Source organism: Pleuronectes platessa, chromosome 19 (assembly GCF_947347685.1).
Source record: "Pleuronectes platessa chromosome 19, fPlePla1.1, whole genome shotgun sequence".
In the NCBI taxonomy this organism is placed as follows: Eukaryota; Metazoa; Chordata; class Actinopteri; order Pleuronectiformes; family Pleuronectidae; genus Pleuronectes; species Pleuronectes platessa.
This window is the reverse complement of record NC_070644.1, coordinates 11,761,102-11,780,729: the sequence shown is the minus strand read 5'-3', so window position 1 is coordinate 11,780,729 and position 19,628 is coordinate 11,761,102. Positions and strand designations below refer to the sequence as shown.

Below are 19,628 nucleotides of genomic sequence, written 5' to 3'. Positions count from 1 at the left end.
AGTTGTGTGTGTCCCAGTGGAGGCCTTTTAATGTCAGCTCTGAACTATCTGTATTTATTGCTGTTTTATAATCAGAAAATCTTCCCGGAAAGATTCTGTTCTCACACGTCTTTAAATCGGTTTGCTTAAGTAAATCAAAAAATATGTTTCTTGTTGCCTTGGTTTTCAGTTATTTATTACCTCTAGCTTTTAAGAGGCTACTTCCTTTTAGATCTGAAGAATATCGGTGTCAGAAATCAGACTTCCTAAAGGACCATTAAAATATTGTCTGCAGCAATGTTCAAAGCAGTTTCTTTAAATTGTTCATCAATCACACGAGTAGAGCTCATTAAATTTTTTTCCCTAAGATTCATTTACCGAGTCATTGAGTGCATGACCTCCGACTGTGTCAGTCCCCTCGCTTCACACTCAACCGGACGTGCCGTCACTTTGACAAATGCACCAAACTCCATTTATAACTCTTGACACTTTAAAGTGGCATAGTTACATATCAGCAACAAAACATCTTTGTGAATGTCACTAGACAAAAAAATAAAAATAAAAATAAAATTAGTAGTTTTTATCTCCAGTTAATAGAGGCCTACTCACTAAACATTTATGAAAGTACTTGGTTCAAGTATAGGAGTGTATCATCGAGATACACTTACACTAATATTGTCTCGTTGTGGCTTGTTTAAAGGTTTTGCAACCACATTTCTGAAGATGTTTACATACTTTAGTCAGCTTTAACCTTATTAAAACCTCAGACTGACTTTATGAACAGTTTTATCATGTTGACAGTATAACATGGCACAAACATCGAGCTAAGTCGGATTAGATCCTCCCATGGATGCGGTGCGTTGTAAATCCATGAACACCAGTCACTTGAGCTTCACTGACTTACTCTTACTCTTACTTATGCCGAGCAAATAAAACCACATTCAAAACATCCATTCTGAGGAGAAGTCTCGGGGCAAACAAAGGTCAGGCTCATCTAATAGGCTGCGCTATGAAACGTGACCCCCGGCCACCCCCAGCCCTAACCCCCCTTCATTCATTTCCTGGATACTTACTATAACTCTAACAACAACCAACACTTTCCTAACCCGAAAAACTTAACCTCAAACTAACCTTAACCAATGGGCCAAAAACCAGTTATTTCACAATAACATTCAAACAAACTTTCCCCAATTAACTGGTCTTTAGACTGAAATTCATCCCTCAAGGCAGAATGTGACAGAGACACACTCGTTCACACATTCACGTTCGCCCTCAGGCAACAAACACACAGCGGATGATCGGACATACCAACCATCGATTTTTTTTAAGATGAGTCTTGTGACTCAGTGGGAACTTCGATCCGCGATGTTGTCCCCCGTGTGTTGGGACACAGCACATGAGGAAAATGGTGCGACCTCCTCCGCACACAACCAGATGCACACACGCACACTCACAACTATTATTCGTGCGTCTGCCAAACCCTCTCATGTCTCTGATCCTTCGTAATGAGGTAAAGGGAAAAGAATAGGACGACATGAAATATTACAGCAGACTTTCATTTTCCCTCTTCATCCACAGTCATACATCTTTTTATCCTTTTAGTCCGTCCAAACAGTCCAAAAGGTTACAAAATAATTCTCCTTTGCCTCACTTGTTATTTTCTATGACCCAAAACCAAATGTGCATACCGCTATTGTCTTCAGTTTACTGATGGAGTAGATACAACGCTCCGCTGGAAACATCTGCTCACCGCCCGCCTTAGCAGAAGATGCTTCAGTGGCTTGATTGCATGATTGTTTATTATAAGGTTACGCAACATCAAATAGCCCGCCTTTCAAATACAAAATGATTCACCAGTGCAAAATGAAAAATCATCATCTATGCAATGTGATGCAGCTTCTTCCAGACACAACATATAAGACGTTTTCCCAAAGCTGGAAAAGCTATTATAGGAATTAGGTTATCAATTCATAAATATTTCCAGATTCCTCCTCCTGTTTCCTCCCGAACCGAAAAACCAGTGGAGGTCCGTTGCTCATTTGCTTTTGCTCCCCTTCCCAGGCAAACGCCGCTCTCGTCTTTTATTTTGGTAGAGATTTGTGTATTAAGGAGTTCTGGATGAATTGCTGTGTATTATTCCACCCCAGGAGCTTTGAAGGTGCAAGGACTGGCTGCCCGTAAGGTCACCACAGGATCTCCCCTTAATAGTTGCAAGCTGTTGGCAGGATTGGGAGAGGCAGGGAGCAGAGGCGGCAGGAGTATGCCTTTGCTGAGGGTAGCCTGCCGAGACCCTTTTTGTAGGTCCCCTCCAGCCCCCCCCCCCCCTTCAGTTTGGAAGGAATTCCTTTCTTGGATGCTGGAAGCGGTACGCAGAGGGCACCGATTATATAGTTATACGGCTTGGCCTCTTTAAAACAAGTATTTCTAAATGTGCCTGTATGTTTTTCTGTCTGCGCTGATGGTGGGGTTTTGGGTAAGTCCCTCGCCCCGTGTTTACAACTCGCAGTCTGGCACGAGTGTGCTCGCTACGTGACTCGCTATGTGGCACGATTGATGTTTGTGTCTTAGCTGATGGTCCGTGATAGCCACCCCTGACCGCTAACCTCTCCATCTGTGCCGGTGACTCACGTAGACGGAGCCCTTTGCTCCTCTCTTGTCATTTGCCTCTCTGGCATTTTTTGTCCGTTAGCAGATTTACATTTATGTTATTCCACGCAACCCACTTATGTGATATTCTTTACACACACATAAATAGATGTTATGGACTATTGATCTGTGGCCTCTTTCTGCCTTAACGTGCTACATCAAATATGCACATAACTGGATGCCAGAAAAGCAATCCCATCAAAAGCTCTTTATTTTTTAACAGTTTAAGGCAGTTAAGTTGACCATATTTCCCATTGCCAAGGCAATTAAAAGGGAGGAGGGGGCTGGGGCACAGATCGGATCAGGCACCCTCGCATTCACATATTTCTTGATCATGGCATGAAGAATTACTGTATTTTGTTAAGCCACTGCAACACAACGCTTAAGTCCAACCATTAAATAAGCATCAGCATGCCGCCGCTCCCTTCATTCCCAACGTTTCTCTGTGTGTGGGTACAGTGGGGGCTGAGGACGGAGGGTGCAACATGCATCCGAGAGTCAGGGGAAGGAAAGATAACAGGGCTTTTCTACACAACTGAGCATAGGTAGTTACACATCGGGGGGCTCCGGGGCGGGGGGAACTCCCCACAGTGTTTAGAGGTTGGTGCTGTTTGCTGATGCCAAGTGCCCGCGCTAATTTTGCCAAACTCAGTTATGTGTTCTCAAGTTGCTCTTAACTCTCTCCCTAATAAGACCCTGGTTTGTTTTTCTCATTTATACACATATTTCTCACACTATGAGTGTTTCACGTCTACGATTGATCTGAACTGGTCTGACGCACTGGGACCAAATGACAGCGCTGTCATGCGAAGGTGTTTGAAATCACGAGACCGACTGGAGGTGCATGCGCTGGTCGTAAACTCACTGTATGTTTCCAGCTCCAGTTTTGATGGACATACGTATATTCATTTGTTTAAAATACCCCTCAGAATACAAAAGTGCAGCCTAAGATGTTTCTGACAGAACTGCTGCTCGTTACACACTCTAATAACCTCACTTACTGGCTAATGAATAGTGTGTTATGCATCCGTAGTTCAGCCGGTTCTCTTTTCCCCAGGCCTGTGCCCCTTACACCACCTTCTTTCCTGTAAGCACTGACTGACACGCACACACTGCACACACAGAAACCCAGAGAGGAACTGGGTGTTATTTTGACCTGTTACTGAGATGGAAGGATGGGGCTCTGACGAGGTCCGTGTTCTTCAGAGGGGCTTTCATGTTAGCGGTTGTCTCCCCCCCCGCCCAGCCCTTCTATAGCCCTGGGACATGGGGCAGCGTGAGGGCCCCAAGGCCCACAAGGCCAGCCAGTCCCATTTCCCAGCCACCCTGAGAGAACCCCAAGTCAGGGCCAGATGTGGCAGCTGGGCCAGCCACCCTGGAGGTCAAGGTCAAAGGAAACCATGTCAAATTTGCCACCCACCATCATTCTCTAGATAGAGAGATAAACAGAAGTGGCCTTGGAGGGGAAGTGAGGTGTTGGAGGGAGGTAGGAAGTGCACTGGGGAACTGTGCTAAGAGAGAGAGAGAGAGAGAGGGAGAGAGAGAGAGAGGAGGGATAAAGCAAGGTAATATAGGGAAGAGTCGCTGAAGGAGACAAGTCGTGTTCCTGGCTTCAGAATGCCACAGAGGAAAATCTGCTCACACGGTTGACAGCTGCTTCTAAAGTGTGTCCGGCCCTGGGCTTGTAAAGTCGTCACATGTAGGCCTCGTTTTCTCAGAGGGAGTCTGGGCACTGCCCACCTGGCCCTCACATTTGGGCCAGGTGCCCCCCCCCCCCCCCACCCCAAACACACTAACAACTTATTTTATACCCCCTTTTCAAAGGGGAGCCTGCGTCACTGCTCCTGAGTGACTAGCCTGCTCTCCCATGTCATTCCACCCAACTGCTGTCCACAAATCCTGCACGCTCACAAAATATCGCCGCTGTTTCCTGTGTTTTGCATTTACCACTTACTATAACATGCAACATTTTGGGCATTAACTTTACGGTGCTACCCAAAGCAAGATGTAAGGCTGATTTTTATGACGTACTTGTAGCGCAGTTAAAAGAAAGTCGTAAGTTGCAAGACAATCGCTATTTTAGATTATAACAAATACACACACATATTATTGTAGATGTAAAAACAACCACAAGGGGACATTAAACAAGTTAGAAATAAGTTTAAAGGCCTCTGCTCCTCTTCTGTATTGTTGTGAAAATCGGTCAAAACTGAAATCATTTAGCTTTTCGCCACAAACAACTCACAATGAGGTTTCCATCAGTATTGGGATACATTTTATAAATTCACTCAGGAAGTGAGTCAACCTTAAAGAGCCTATGGTGTGAAAGTAATTTGTTACTTACCTGACATACCCCCCACATAGTATCAGCTCTTCTTGATGTAATCTATTGGATGGTATTACAGCAGCAGCTACTTCATATCCACATAATTGTGCCCTGCCCCTCCAGTGGAAACAGCTCAATCTGTGTTGGGTTTGTGGCTTGTAAATTGTCGTAACATTTCCCTTGTACATTAAAATCCACTGTGCAAAAGAAGCAATACCAGTTAACCCTAATAGGAAAGAGACACAATGGCCGCAGGCGACCGCAGATTGATCTGATAAGCCACTAGGACACAAATGCAGACATGCCCTTGGTCTGCCGCCTGCCTTCCATGACTTAGACCACATGTGTTCCTTGTTTGGCCCTGAGAAGCAGTACACACTTTGCGTACCCAAACAGCTGAAGAAGGCCCCCTGAGAGGCGAGCGGACGAGGCAGCGGCAGCTGGTCCCGGTGACGCATTGCCAACGTTATCCGGTGACGTCAAACGCCAGGGGCAACAGCCAATGATGTTCTATTTAAACCACAGTATTTAACTTTGACATCGGACGATTAGAGAAGCTGGTAAATTGATACTTCTGATGTTCTGATATTTATATATGAATGGCCTTTGCTGCCAAGTACTACTGTAACTTTAAGTAGAATAGTATTGATCTGCAGCACTAAGACTCCAGCGTCAGACTCTGATTATCCATATTTACCCAATACACAATACACTTAGACTGATAAGGAGTACGCAAAGATGTCAGAATTGTTTGATATTTGGTCATCTGCCATGACGAGCTAGCTTGTGTATATTCGCGGAAATGCTGTTCGTGGCCACTTGGAGGATTTTATAACAAGTGTTAAAGAAGCACAAATGGAAAGATTAGACGCATTGAAAAATAACGCATTTCCATTTTAGTTTGATCTAGCATAGTTTATTCGACGGTGTCAACAAAATCGATTGGTTTGCCTCAATGATATGTGCACTCTACATGATTTTTTTTTTTGAGGTGTTTTTGTTGATGTGGCAAATAATTATTAACAAAAATGTTATATTTAATATTTTATTTACACACGTCCCCCTGAAAGTCAAAATTATTCATATGATGTTGATGGACACTTGGGATCTTGACTTCTAAAATGATTGCTGTGGAGTTGAACCTCTTTTGACCACCACCCATTATGCCTCTGTAATGGCTGCACTGAAAGGGCCGGCGGGATCAATTACACTGAATGACTCTTTATCTCTCCCGCCCAGGTGATTCCTTTCCCCATGTCCTGCGACATACGGGATGAGTGCTCCTGCCGGGATCCCAACGCTATAGAGAACAGAAAGGATGAACACGTCCATTCCCTGGGGTGACCAACCTGAGCGGGGACCTCTGTTCAACGTCCCAGGAACCTTGCTCCAACACAACACAGCCAGAGTGGCCGAGGCAGACCCCTCCTTCATTCTCCTCTCGGCCTCCGATTTCCTGCACATGCTGCTTAACAGGCATACCTCTCCATCCATACTGCAATCCCGACCAGCTGAAACAAAGCCTCCGCCTCCACATCACAAGAAAGATCTTAAAAAAAGAGGATGGGACTCACCAGACTCCACCGAAAACTTCATTCCTCCGCTACAAAGGAAAGTAACCCTGCAAAATCATCATAAAAAACCCCACCATATATAGCAAAGAGGAAAAGAAAAGAAATAACATGAAGCAGACTTTTTTTTTTTTTTTTTAAAGAATAAGAAAACTAAACAAAATAACATAACCAAGCCTAGGTAGCATGCCTTTCATTCAGTTTTGTGCCGGCTTCAGTGTCTGTTCTAGTGACCTCGGTCTAGAATCCCATGATTGAACCTAAGGTATAACTTAAAATGTGCAAGTTTGGGGATCGTGTTGATGTTGACTTTGTGTTTTGGAAATATGAAGGAATGTTAAAAGAGAATCCTCGGACACTTTAAGGGCATGTCCAACACCTTTTCCTAGAGGGGCTAGAAGTTTGTGCTTATATCATTCCTGGTTTCCAACTGGTCACGTCAGAGTCCACAGAGGTTTTTCCAACCATTGTGGGGAATGAGACAGCCATACATTGTTGGGGCGAGAGACTTCAGGTGAATAGATTTCAAATGTGAACTAATAATAACATGAAACTTGCCTATTATTGACTTACTCACATGAACACAAATAGTTTGTGGAAGATATCTGGATTTTTAACTTTTTTATTTGTCCAAATAAGGCTATTATCTAATTTAATATGCAACAATTTGCATACATTTCCGGACAGGTTGTTCAATTTATGGCCCAAAGGTTGAGAAAATAGCCTTTAAACACATTTTTTGTCAAATTCCACACAATTCTATTGGAAACCATAATTACTGTCATAATATCTCATGCAAAGGAAATTACTACGTTTTGATATCATAACATTATGCTGGAGAGAGAGAGCCTTACAACGATACCTCTGATGACACGGTTCACAACGTTGTGTTAACTTTTGTCTGTGAATTTACGAGAATTTCACTGACAAATATAGTAAAGTCTAGTCAAATGTACAGCTACATGTGTTTCAAGTCAAGAAATTGAGGCTAAATATGCCCAAAATTTGCCTGAACAAAATCGATTTGCCTCTAGTGTCTCGCCTCATGTTTCAAGCCATAGATTCAACACAAATGGCAAAATATAAAAACACACCCACACGCAAATGTTAAACCAACTGTCGGACACAATTCCCTGAGACATTTGAAAATTTAAAAACCCTGAATGCATAGTTTTAAGCATGGCTTCTCTGCTACTGTGTTTGCTGCTACTTGCCATTGTCCAATCACGATATCTAATAGGGTCAGACGTCTCATAGGGTTGTCGGCCTTGCTGCTTATACAGTACCTCTCTATGGCATTCATTCACGCTTGCATGTTGGTGCATATTACGTTCGGCTCACATTAATCCGCGATGACAACACCACATATGAAATGCACTAAGAACTTTAAAAAGGAAAAAAAGAAAAAACACAGAACCTCACTTGTCATCCCAGTTTAACCCCCGACCGCCCCGCGAGAAAAGAAATCATACACACATTGACTACGACTTAGAGAATGTCCACCCGTAACACCTCACTTTGAGCTGGGCTGATTTCAGTTTCAGTTTGAGCCCGCTCCCTCACGGCGCTCGACGAGAACCCCGTTACTTTCCAGCGCCGATTCCAAAGGTTCAAACTGAAAGTAAAATGATCCCAGCTGCGTCCAGAATGTAGTCAACGCTTGTCGGGAGGCTGTGGCTTTTTTTGGGTGCTTCTTTCTCTTTCTTTCGATTGCACAGTACAGTCGCACGGGAGTACGGAAATAAAAGGGCTGGATCGAGGCCGCGGCGAGTATAGGTGGAAGGAGACCCCATCTGAACACACACACACACACACACACACACACACATGCACATAACTCTCTCGTCATTCTCTCCCCTCTCGGTAGTGTCGGACTCTGCAGCTCTAGCTGGCGACAAATAAAAATGACATTTGGATGTATGTGTCAACGCAGCATTAGCAGTCGCCATACGATCAAAGGTCCCTGAGATTCACCGTTCAAGTCGTTAATTTCACCGTTAAAAAAAAAAGGGCACTTGGTTGAGATCAGCACTTTTCAGTATTGCGAACTTGGGTGTGCGTCCTCACCAGTTAACTCCATCGGATAACATGGCTGCTGCAACCGCTTTGTATTTCTGATATCCCTCACTGCACACACGCCAGTTTGTTCTCATGCACATGGGGTAGTGAAGGCTGCTCGGCATATATTGGTCCAAATGTTGCTGCTCCGGTTGCGATCAGCGCGATTCAATCTCTTCATTTTCACCTGGGTCACCGGCGTGGTCCCCTCCGACTCATACTAGGCTGCTAAAGCATTCCAGACCATTCCAATAAGTCGGGGAAACGATCGAGCTGTACAAGTGGTGATGTCACACCAAGGTCATTGTCATTTTGTTTGTTTTAACCGGTGTGAGCGAAGAACTGAGACAATACCACAACATGCAGAGAAAGTGAAAAAAAAGGTATTATTTTCCACCAAATACAACAAAAAATATCATGTAAATATTACCACATGTTCTTGATGGACGGGAGCATTGCAAAATGGTTTTATTTTATTTTTTTTGTTTACATGTATTTCATTTCTTTCTTCTTTTTTTTTTTTTTACAAAATGTCATATTTAATCAGTGTTTGTATTATTGACCTCAGTTACTGCACTTTTTTTTAGTTGCCATGTCAGAAGAAAAAAAAGGTATATCTTTCAAAAAATGTTTAGAAGCTGCTATCGTCAGAAAGGTGATCTGAATCAACCTGTATGATATTCGGTCATTTGACTCCCTGTGTTGCTATAACCCTTCCTGTCATTAGTGTTTTCGTTGTATCTGACCTTGGATTCTCCTCCCGACCATGTTATCAATGAAGTAGAGTCACCGAATCCCCAAATCGTACAAACTAGGGTACACACCAACGCATTATCTATAGAAGGTATATTGTATATTGAAAGTATATTGTCACATATTTAAGGTCTAGTTAGATTGTTGGTCTTTTGTTTTGCCCTCATGTTTGTGTCACACATCCTTAAGGTTGAGGTGTACATTTTGCAGAAACCTACAAATGCCGGAGGTGAAGGAAAAAGCGTAAATGAAGAAAGGTCCCCGATCAAAGGGACTGTTGAAAGACTTTTTTATGAATTATGAAACTTTGTAAGGATGTTCTAAAGGCTATATCATCTTCATCGCATTTAACACTTTATATGAAAACTATATAGCCCTGGTTTAAAAAGACAAAAATAACAAAAAAAGAGACTTGTATTATGTTGATATTATCAAATTATATATATATTAGTACTCCGGATACTGCTGCTTTTACATAGAACTGTCACCAGTGGGGAGAGACTGACCTGCAATCACTACAACACGCCAATGACATGCAGTACTGCGGTTCATCATCTGCCATTCAGGTCACTGGGAAGCCATTCCAGCCATTTGACGAATCCCCCAAATCTGTCCTTGGATCCTTCCCGTGACTCGTGAACCGAGTTAACACGACCCGTCGCTTCCACGTTCTCCGACTAACTCATATCCTCCTATCGTCATCAACCGATATCTGAACACCCAAAAAACAGAACGTGACCGTACGTCAACGTGAACAATTAGATACCGGAGAAGGTTCCCATAAGCCATAGTTAACGCAGATATTCATGGAAAGAAAACTATAAGATTGCGCATTGGACGAGGACATCGCCTCTCTACTGTAGTCTTCACAGGATCCCTTGCTGTACCTCATGCCTGTAATGTTTGCTGCTTCTATATTTTTGGTATTTTAGTGACATTTTTGCGTCTCATAACGATGGTGTAAATAGTAGAACTATTTATTGAGAGTGTTATACTTTTTAAGTTATATTTAATGTCCATGTAAGTTATTTTTTACATTGTTCTTATAAACGGAAACATTATCGGTTGTGTGAGTCAAAGGTTGTCGTTTTGTCTGTCATCAGTTGGGATCACTGCCGTCGAGCATTGACCGGACACACAGTACACTCCAAAGGCCCACAGCCATGAAATCCCATTGGTCATTAAGTGTAGATGGACGCTGCTCACATCCAATGAGGATTCATCACCTCTAATTATTACTGAGTGCAGTGTATCTTCTTCTCTTTTTAAAACCAGAATGTAAAGTTTCCTTTTTTATTTCTCTTTTTGCTTTTTTTTTTAGCTGCACACATAAGCCATACATACAAGCAGTTGTGAATAAAAAAACAAAAACCCAAGTATATAATGGTTAAAGTACATAAATCCGTAATATAGCAACAACAATGTTATCGGCGCCTATGTACGACACAAACAATATTTGTACACAGCTGGCTGAGGGCGGGAGAAAAGTGGCAAAGGCGAGGGGGATGAGAAAGAAGGAGCCGGGGGTCGAGAGGCAGCTGATGGTGCCCCAGGTGGAGCGATCTCGGAGGGTCGGGGGAGTGGACGCTGGGCAGGGAGAGAGGTGCGGGGATGGGTGGGCTGCTTTTCCTGGCCCGTCGAGCTATTTGTCCAGGTGTGAAAATGTGGACCCACAGAGGCTGCTCCTGGGCCAGGGGTGGCCGGCGCCGACTGGCAACAGGCCGAGCGCGGTGAGTCAGAGTTTCTCCGAGGGGGTGGCAGCCATCCCTCCCTCTCTCGCTCTCTCTCTCTCTCTCCCTGGGACTCCCACTCTCTCCCTCACTCCCTCGCTCCCACCGCCTCCTACACCTCCACCTCCCCACTCCCTCAGCACACTGCCTCATCTGTCACTGTCAGGTATGCCTGCGCAGGGCCGCCAGGGTCAAGCTGGCCCTGTGAAAAGGAGAGAGGATGTTTGCCCGGCTTATGGAGCCTTTTGAAGTTAGGCTGAAGGAACACAGTTCTTCTCACCTCATAGAGCCCACGCTCATCATATAATATGATTTGTACGGCCGTCTGGTTTCTAATGACGTGGCTTGGATAACCCAGTAGTCAAACTCTGTTGTTTTTTCTTATTTAACACCGGGGGTTATTGTATTGCTCGTCAAGAAATGGACTTTCGTGTGCCCGGAGTCATTACAAAGCGACAGGGGAGCGTCAGAACGAGTGTCAGAGTCCCCGATGTCCCCGCTCAGATCAATGTGGAGAAAAATACTGATGTGCCATCTCGTTGTAAGACATTTTCTTTGTGTATTGTACCACATGAAGTACCTCTCACAGGCCTCTGGTTATAGAACGGTCCACTTGTGTCTGTTTCCTGATCCCTCAATAAATAAACAAAAGGTGAATTGTCCTTTTTTCTAGTGGGAAGTACAAAAAAAAAAGGTGTATTTACATATTATGTGGATAACTAGTGGTATTACTGCAATGTTTCGTACCTGATTGCTCAACAAATATATTTTAAGATGTAAATAATAATATTACATGATGATTGTATTTGCAAACCATGTACTAACTGTTTGGGAGTAGCTCTTGATTGATTTTTATCATAACTATTATACAAAGAGATGAACCGTGAATATGTTGTGCATTGTGTCAAAGTGTCACCTGCAAGACAGATATGAAAAAAAGACCAAAAAAAAAATGAGGACCTGTGATGCTTTACCACACCACTTTCGCTGTCAGCGTTTATTTGTCCCTAAAAGGCTTAAGTACGAGCACTGTTGTCAGTTGTCTTAACCATTGAATTTATCCATTGAGTCATAAATTATTTATTTGTTGTCAAGATGAATAAAAAAATCACAATGGGTCGTGGGAGTCTGTCGAAGTTCATCCCCCAAAACTTGACAGATTTCTTTTGTTTTCAGTTCATTTTCAAACCTTTCCGAGGTTTACTGGCGCCGGCCAACAGCTTCCAGTTCTCCCCAGTCCACGCTGTACGTTGTTTGAGTCTTGCCCCCATTAACGCCTTTGTGTTCGCTTCACCAACACTGTAAAGGTTGCCATCGGACTCCGGCGTCCTCCCTCGCTCTGGTGGCCTCCTCTCTCTTTGGTTCTTACACAGTATGCACTTTTTCAGCACATATACAACAGATTGGACTTTTTGTGTTTCAGTCGATGTTTCTCTCTGTTTTTTCCACAGTCCGCAATTATATATATTTTTTTGGTGCTCTGGTACATGGCAAAACATGTGTACTATATTTTCATAAGGAAAAGTCATAAAGAAGAGTATCATGTTCATTTTTGCTGTCATTTATTGTGTAGAAATAAAACACTGGTTAAAGTGAACATACGCCGGAGGAGTGTGGTCAGTTCTTTTAAAAAGCCATTTTGTGTACTTTTTTTCTTCTGCATCAAACATTGAAAGATGTCGTGCACACGTGCGTCCAGGTTGAGCGGATTCATTTTATATTTTTAACTCGGGCCTCTAAACAGTACGTTTTTTCTGGAAGTAATTCAGGTACCAAACATCCATAGTGAGCCCTTTCAAAATTAAAATTAAAAAAATGGGCTGAGCTGGTTATAAAAGAGGAACTCATTCTTTAAGCCTCCATTGATACATTGGCATGGAAATGCAAGTGCTGTTCCTGGCACACCAATGACGTTAATGGCCTAATTTGTGAGAATGAACATCAAGCTACTGATTTTTAAAGTGCAGTTAATGTTGCATGACTGGAAAGAAACTGGATCTGAGCTTAAAGGAATAGTTTGTTGAGGGAGATGGAAAAAGTAAATGCTTCCCAGCAGCTCACATGCAGAGAGGCATAGCCACCTTCAGTTAATGATATAAATTAGAGTAATTCATAGGGGATAGCTGTCTGTTAGTTCACTGAATGATTTCCCCCCTTCCCGGCTCATATGTAAATATTTTGTTAAGCGGGATCATGTTGTAAATTGGGTGAAACCTGGGAACTAACATGCGATCTACATGTGCTAACAGAAAATATGATTGCTGCCATTTTCATCTAGGCCTCATTTTGCCATCACGCTGATTTATTCTGAACCGACCATTTGATGTGATACCGTGCAACTTCACCATCGTGGGTCTTTTATCCGGGGGGGGGGGGGGGGCTGCTTATGTCAACCGACCGTATCAATGGAACACAGTCTGATTCAGAAAAAAAGTGAAAAGTGAATATTACAATAATTAAACCTCGAAACGTTAAGTCTGCTCCAGGAAGGTGGTCATGGCAACTGATTGAAATATATTTAACTCACTTGCAACTATTGTGTATTTTTAAATTAATGCTAAACTAAAATGTCTTAACTTTAAATTACTGAGACTTGTATGCCATGATATATGAAACAATATTTAACTCAATATTAAACAATATTTAATAAGAAATGTGGGGGAAATGTGTATTAACACAAATAGTGAATTTCCAGTGATAAAATGTGTTACATTAAAGTCAAAACGTTTAGTCTGGTCCAAAGACAACCGTTACAACCACTATAAAACTATTTTTATATGAATTCCTATTTTGAGAAAACAAAGGAATTACTGGTAATGATGTGTGCTTTGTTATCAAGGGCAATACATATCTTGATTGAAATCATATCATACTTGCAATATGGAACAACATTAAAACTAAATGAGAAACTAATTAAAACTTTACTCAGTTGTTTGTACTTAATTCATTTAGTTGAATTTATGGAATTAAAACATTTGATTACTGGCAATGATGTCTGATTTGTGAAAGTTTATTACAGTAGAAAAAAAATCTTTGAATCGCATCATGGAACAATATTTAACCTTCCTACCTGGATGCATGTGTAAGTCTGACATGTTGGGGGGGGGGGGGGGGGGGGGGGGGTGTGTAAATACAGTATTAACACGAGGATTGAACTTTGCAGGATCGCAAATTTCACTTCAGACTAAATGCTGCGGTTCATTGACTTTCAGAATCATGAACACAATTGGACTTAGACGTGTGGGTGTTCTGACATGTGTTAACACTTTGAGGCAACAACATCCCATTCTTCGGTTTCGTCTGATATGACGTAAACACACCACAGGACGAGCACTCAGGATTAAACAAGGAAGTGAGGGAGTATCGAATGGGCTATTAACCGACACGCTGTGACAATTATCCGATCGGCTATTTTAAGATGCGGCGTGAGGGCTGCTCTGTTTAAAAAAAACGGCCGGTTCGAGTCACTGAGTTTTTCTCTGCTCCGCTGGATCGCATTAGAAATTGATGCAAACTGGAAGGTATGTAATTCTAAAATAAAGCAAATTCTAATCATGACGAGGACGATGGCCCAGCAGGAAAATAGCTCCCAGGTGGAAAATAATATTCATGAAATGTTTTGGGGGAAAGCAAGACAGAAAATCATCGGTAAATACATGAGGAAACCATCTGCACATGTGGTATACAATTTTGGAATGAATAATGTTTGTGGGGGAATTTAAATTGTTTTGGAACTTGTGATGTTAAAATAGGTTTAGATAAATGCTCCACAGCTGTTGAAGTCAGAACCGTCTTTAAATCTAAATCAAACTTGTCAGTTGTGATGGAATCGTTCCGCCGCAGCGCTGCATGAAGACGCCTCCGCTTTTATATACATTTTTAATATTTCACATTCTTCAGAAAAAAGACAATCAAAGCCACATAATACAGGTGTCTGTTTTTTTTTTACAATTCAAAATTTACAATATAATAATTTAATATTACAGTTCATATAAGATGAGATGAAAATATCGGGGGAAAAAAGGCATTGTTTATCTTCCTTATAGCAGGACCCATGGCTTCGAAGATATGACGGTTTGCCAGTCGATCCCTACAATCACCGATTCTTCACATTCCTGCTCACGTGTACCTCACGTGGTTCAACTTCAGCTCGGCAACAAACCGTTCGGGAAAGTTCTGCAGTTTTTTTCTGGCAGCACGAATAAATATTGACGAACATCAAATTGTGCTGCGGGGGAGGAACTTTTCAAAAGGTCGCAACCACTCGTCACCGGACTCTGATTATTCAAAAACAACTCCATTGAACTTTCCATGAATGTTTGTGGAGGAGCAATAAACTGTTCATTTCTGATGGTGGGGCAGCTCCAAGATTTTTTTTTTTTTATATTGCAAGATAATTGGCATTGTTCCACATTTTCACAGATTTCCCAGAGAATACTTTATGGATCTCGAAGCAGAAAAAGAGAATAATTCATGGAAACTTGATGCAGTAAATCAGGCATGTTTAGGGGACTGATATCTAGAAAAAAACCAAATCTAGTGAACTTTCATGTGGTTTCCTAAGGGGAACCTGATGGAGTTATGCACTCTCTGATTGCCCTTCTAGTTTTTAATACTATCCCCCCCTCCCCACCCCTTTATTTGTGTGGATCTATTATTCATTTGCACAACTTGTCAATAACTGATTTAACTGGCATGTTGTAATTTATTATTAGATTAAAAGCACATTACATGGGTTTGCAATAAATGCCTTCACTTTGAAGACTTTGTTGTGGTCAACTAATTTTGTTCTGGTTTTTATTCTGTGGAATCCTACAAATTAGTATTTATTTGTCTGTAGTTCCAAAAAAAAGGGAGACAACAGAGGATTCTTTGATTTGAGCGCTGGATATGAATGACCATGACGTGTTCAAAGCCATCAACCAAAGCCATCAACTCTGTCTTTGCATAATTTCGACGGACTGTCAGACAAACAATCCTGTTGCCACGCAGAGCCTTGCTATGTCAGTTGATGCAAAACAAGACTAACTACAAAGCTCCTCACTTACCGATTTGAAACTCACGAAGATCCTTTTTTTACCCATTTGTTAATTGACGAGAACGCGAAAAACAAGTAAGTGATTTCCAAATGGCTTTAACACGGCTGAGTTTCTCCTTTCGAAATGAAGGTAGTAAAGGCAAATAAGTTATGCTGTTGACTTCTCCGTATATTTTTTCTCTCTTAGGTGTTCCAGGTAAGCCTCAAAGCACAGAAAAAAAGGAACTACAATATTACATTCAAAGTACTTGAGCCAAGCAGCTTCTCTTGGCCGGATGATATTTTACATGTCCACACTGCAGATTCTCATTTGATATGTGCAATCACTGGCATTTTGAGAAATAGGATCGCATCAGATTTTTGTTGTTGTTGTACGATATAAAATAAAAGAAGGCCACAGAATGTTTTTCCGTAGCTTCAACACAATGTCCAGTGGATTTCTGAGGTTCTTTCCCCCCCCCCCCCCCCACCCCCCCCCGGCTCTCCTGGTTTTCCAAAACGCACCAGTCACTTGAGAGACACCTGCTGCAAGAGCGGAGCGACGCATCAATCAATGATGTCATCTTGCAAGAAAAAAGGAAAGTAAATCACTCTGCTTGTCTCCGACGCCGGCCTCATCGGAGTTTGGTGCTGCTGTATGTGTTTCGCTGTAACCGAGATGAGCTTTTCCATGCAGTTGCTGCGACTCTCATGTAAGGAGCCCTGCCACACGGTGCTGGCGGCTCGGCCCTCTTCGCTCCGGCAGTAGACGTACGCCATGGTGTCGGTGCGGCTCTGGATGTGGGTGCTGCGCAGGAGGGACCGGCAGTAGTGGCTGATCTTCTCCACCCTGCGGAGGATCAGGTTGGCTTTTCTATTGAAGAGGAAGACAAGAAAAAGATTGAAGCTCAACATCTGTCTACAGATAAAATGTAATGAACCCTATCGTCATTATATTTTCTTTTAAATCAAGGCAGACACCAGGACTAACACACACAGAATCAGGTTGAAGACTGTTCCTGCTGAAAGTGAATGAAAGCACAGAGATGGGCCGCAAACATGTGAGAATCCAACAGAACAAATATAGCAGACTTGGTAAATATTGACACAAGCAGGATCTCTATGTAATTTAAAATAGGCTGAGAGTAGCAATAGTTATACTATTTCATTATTATTTATTATGTAAGTTAATTCAACTTTATTATCCCTTTCCCCGCTTCTTCCTAGAATATCCATCCTCTAACGCAAAATCACCAGATTCACAAATCTTTCCCCCCTTTTCTCAATCCGACAAAAAATAACAAAGGTACTGAGTTCAACTCCTTCAGTTTCTTATCTTTCAGACTTTTACGTGTAATATATATATTTTTTACATAAAATTCATAAGATAAAATCTCCGTTTAACTTAAACACCAAAGCAGCAGAAAGAAAAAAACTAGCACAAAAGTTTCAAAGTCAGCACTTTCATGTTGAAACCTCTGGCTTTGTGTTTTACACTGTGACGTCCTGAACCAGCCACGTAATTTGACCACACTTGATCTGCGACTCCTGAGGATTAAGGAACTCCAAAACAAGTCCTTCAATTCAACCTTTAAAAGCATCTGTTACAATATTGGTAAACTTCTCCAGCAGGTATCAATTCAGCCACATTGCAATAACAGCTGAATGAGCATGTGAATCTCCACCAGATGATGCATTAAAAGAAAATCCGGAAATCATAAAAAGTAGTTAGTAACACTTTGGAAATATCGGTGTGAACTTTTGGCCTCCGCGAATTTAATTCCACCTCGAAATCCTCTGCAGATATATATCCAAACAATGAAATGAACAGAAGAAAAGAAAAGAGGAGGCAGACGGACAGATGGTGGCATTGTGCTTCCATTCGCACCTCCTCTGACTCCATGTCTGCACGGAAACATACAGCCTTAAGTGTTGCCAGAATGCAAAGGGTGTGCGAGGGTGTCTCTGATGGACTTCCAGTCTGGGTGAAAGCCATCATATGCAATTGCGATTTGGCCGAGGCACTGTTGAACAACTACACCAGAGATAGCTCGTCTCATTTTGTCAATTCGGTCCGTGTGTGTGTGTGTGTGTGAGGGAGCACAGAAACATCAGTACCTCTCTCACAAAACAAAAATATACAGTGTGAGTATTCCAGGTCGTTAAGCTCGTATGGAATCTGAAATGAGGAAAACACACGCGCAGAAGGGCAAAATTCCATTTGTTTTGAAACGCAGCGTCTGCTGAGCATCAACATCTGTCTTTAGTTAAGCAAGGAGCACAGACATCCTTTTCACTTATTTGCTGAAAAAAAAAAGAGTGTGTGTGTGTGTTGTGTGTGTGTGTGTGTGTGTGGGGGGGGGGGGGGCTTTTCTCATATCCCTTAAATTCTTACGTCTGAGACAACAGAATACCGAACACAGCATCAAGGAGCGAGCACGTGAGCGAGGAGAGACAAATTAAACACATTATACGTCATTCAGGACGACAGAGGAGGTACTAAAAAAAAAAAAAAACAAGAGCAAAACACAAATGACATGATTACTTTTTTATGTAACTGTTCAGGTTGCGTTGTCGTAAATGATTACAACACACACACAGCTTGGATGGACTGTGTCCCAGAACTCAGAAACAAAATTAAATCGGGGGGGGGGGAAAGTCCACTGCAGTACAAGATAATAGTTGTGTTTACAGTGAAGTTTAAAAAGGAAGAAACAAAAACATCATAGCACATCCAGAGAACAATACAATTATGAAAGGGGCTAGTGTTCGTCTGAAACAATGCTGGTGGACATTTGGGGGCTCCTGGGATTCTCAGCTCCTGGAGGAGTGCTGACTGTGCTTATGTTTCACTTGGCCACTCTGTTACCTTTTAAAAAGGCACCACCAATAGAGCCTGCTTGTAAATTACCCCAACGAGGCTCAGCCCTGCCAACTTCGGGCAGTAAATAATCCGTGCTCGCTCATCCAAAAGCCGCCCCCGCCTCTCGCGAGTGCCCACACACAAACACACACACACAAACACACACACACAAACACACCGTTTGACCACCCCAATCCCCGTATTAAGTCCAAGTGGCCAACCCGTGCCTCCCACCCCCTTCGCCAATCAGAGAGAGGCATAATCTTTCTACAGACTTAAGTTATTCCACAATTATTACATTATTTATGGCTTGAAAGGACTTGCTTGCAGGCAGTGGGGGGTGGACAAACAAAAACACCGGGTCCTAATTGGGCAAAAGAGGGACCAGCCGAGGTTTCGTCCACCCGGACCAGCTGCCTTGTCAGACTCGCACACATGAATTATTTGACTTTTTCGTACCTTTTCTCCAAAGTGTTGTTTATCTCCCTCCCTCGCCGTTATTTTCTTGTTTGTCATTAAGCTTCCCATTGTCCCCGCGGTGACGTAAGGTCTGTTCCCACAACAATCCGTCTGTGAGGGTGTCCCCGTTCGGAGGGTCGCGGGTGAGGGGATGTCAGGGTGGCACGGCGCGGAGGAACTTTCTCTCTTCTTTTTTTTTACGAGCGAGAAAAGGAAATGGGAGCTG

General features: G+C 42.5%; 2 protein-coding genes across 2 annotated transcripts in view; one reads left to right on the top strand and one right to left on the bottom strand.

The window, feature by feature from the left end:
• Nucleotides 1-12,665, top strand: part of pappaa (pregnancy-associated plasma protein A, pappalysin 1a) — a 90,085-nt gene extending 77,420 nt beyond the window's left edge. The window contains exon 23 of the mRNA XM_053447592.1: nucleotides 6,191-12,665. Coding sequence (XP_053303567.1) covers nucleotides 6,191-6,295 — 105 coding nt within the window. The 3' untranslated portion in view covers nucleotides 6,296-12,665. The remainder of the gene's footprint in view (nucleotides 1-6,190) is intronic.
• A 4,050-nt stretch (nucleotides 12,666-16,715) lies between these two features.
• Nucleotides 16,716-19,628, bottom strand: part of LOC128424966 (astrotactin-2-like) — a 245,322-nt gene continuing 242,409 nt past the window's right edge. Inside the window, 2 exon segments of the mRNA XM_053411420.1 lie at nucleotides 16,716-16,751; nucleotides 16,753-16,954. Coding sequence (XP_053267395.1) covers nucleotides 16,716-16,751; nucleotides 16,753-16,954 — 238 coding nt within the window.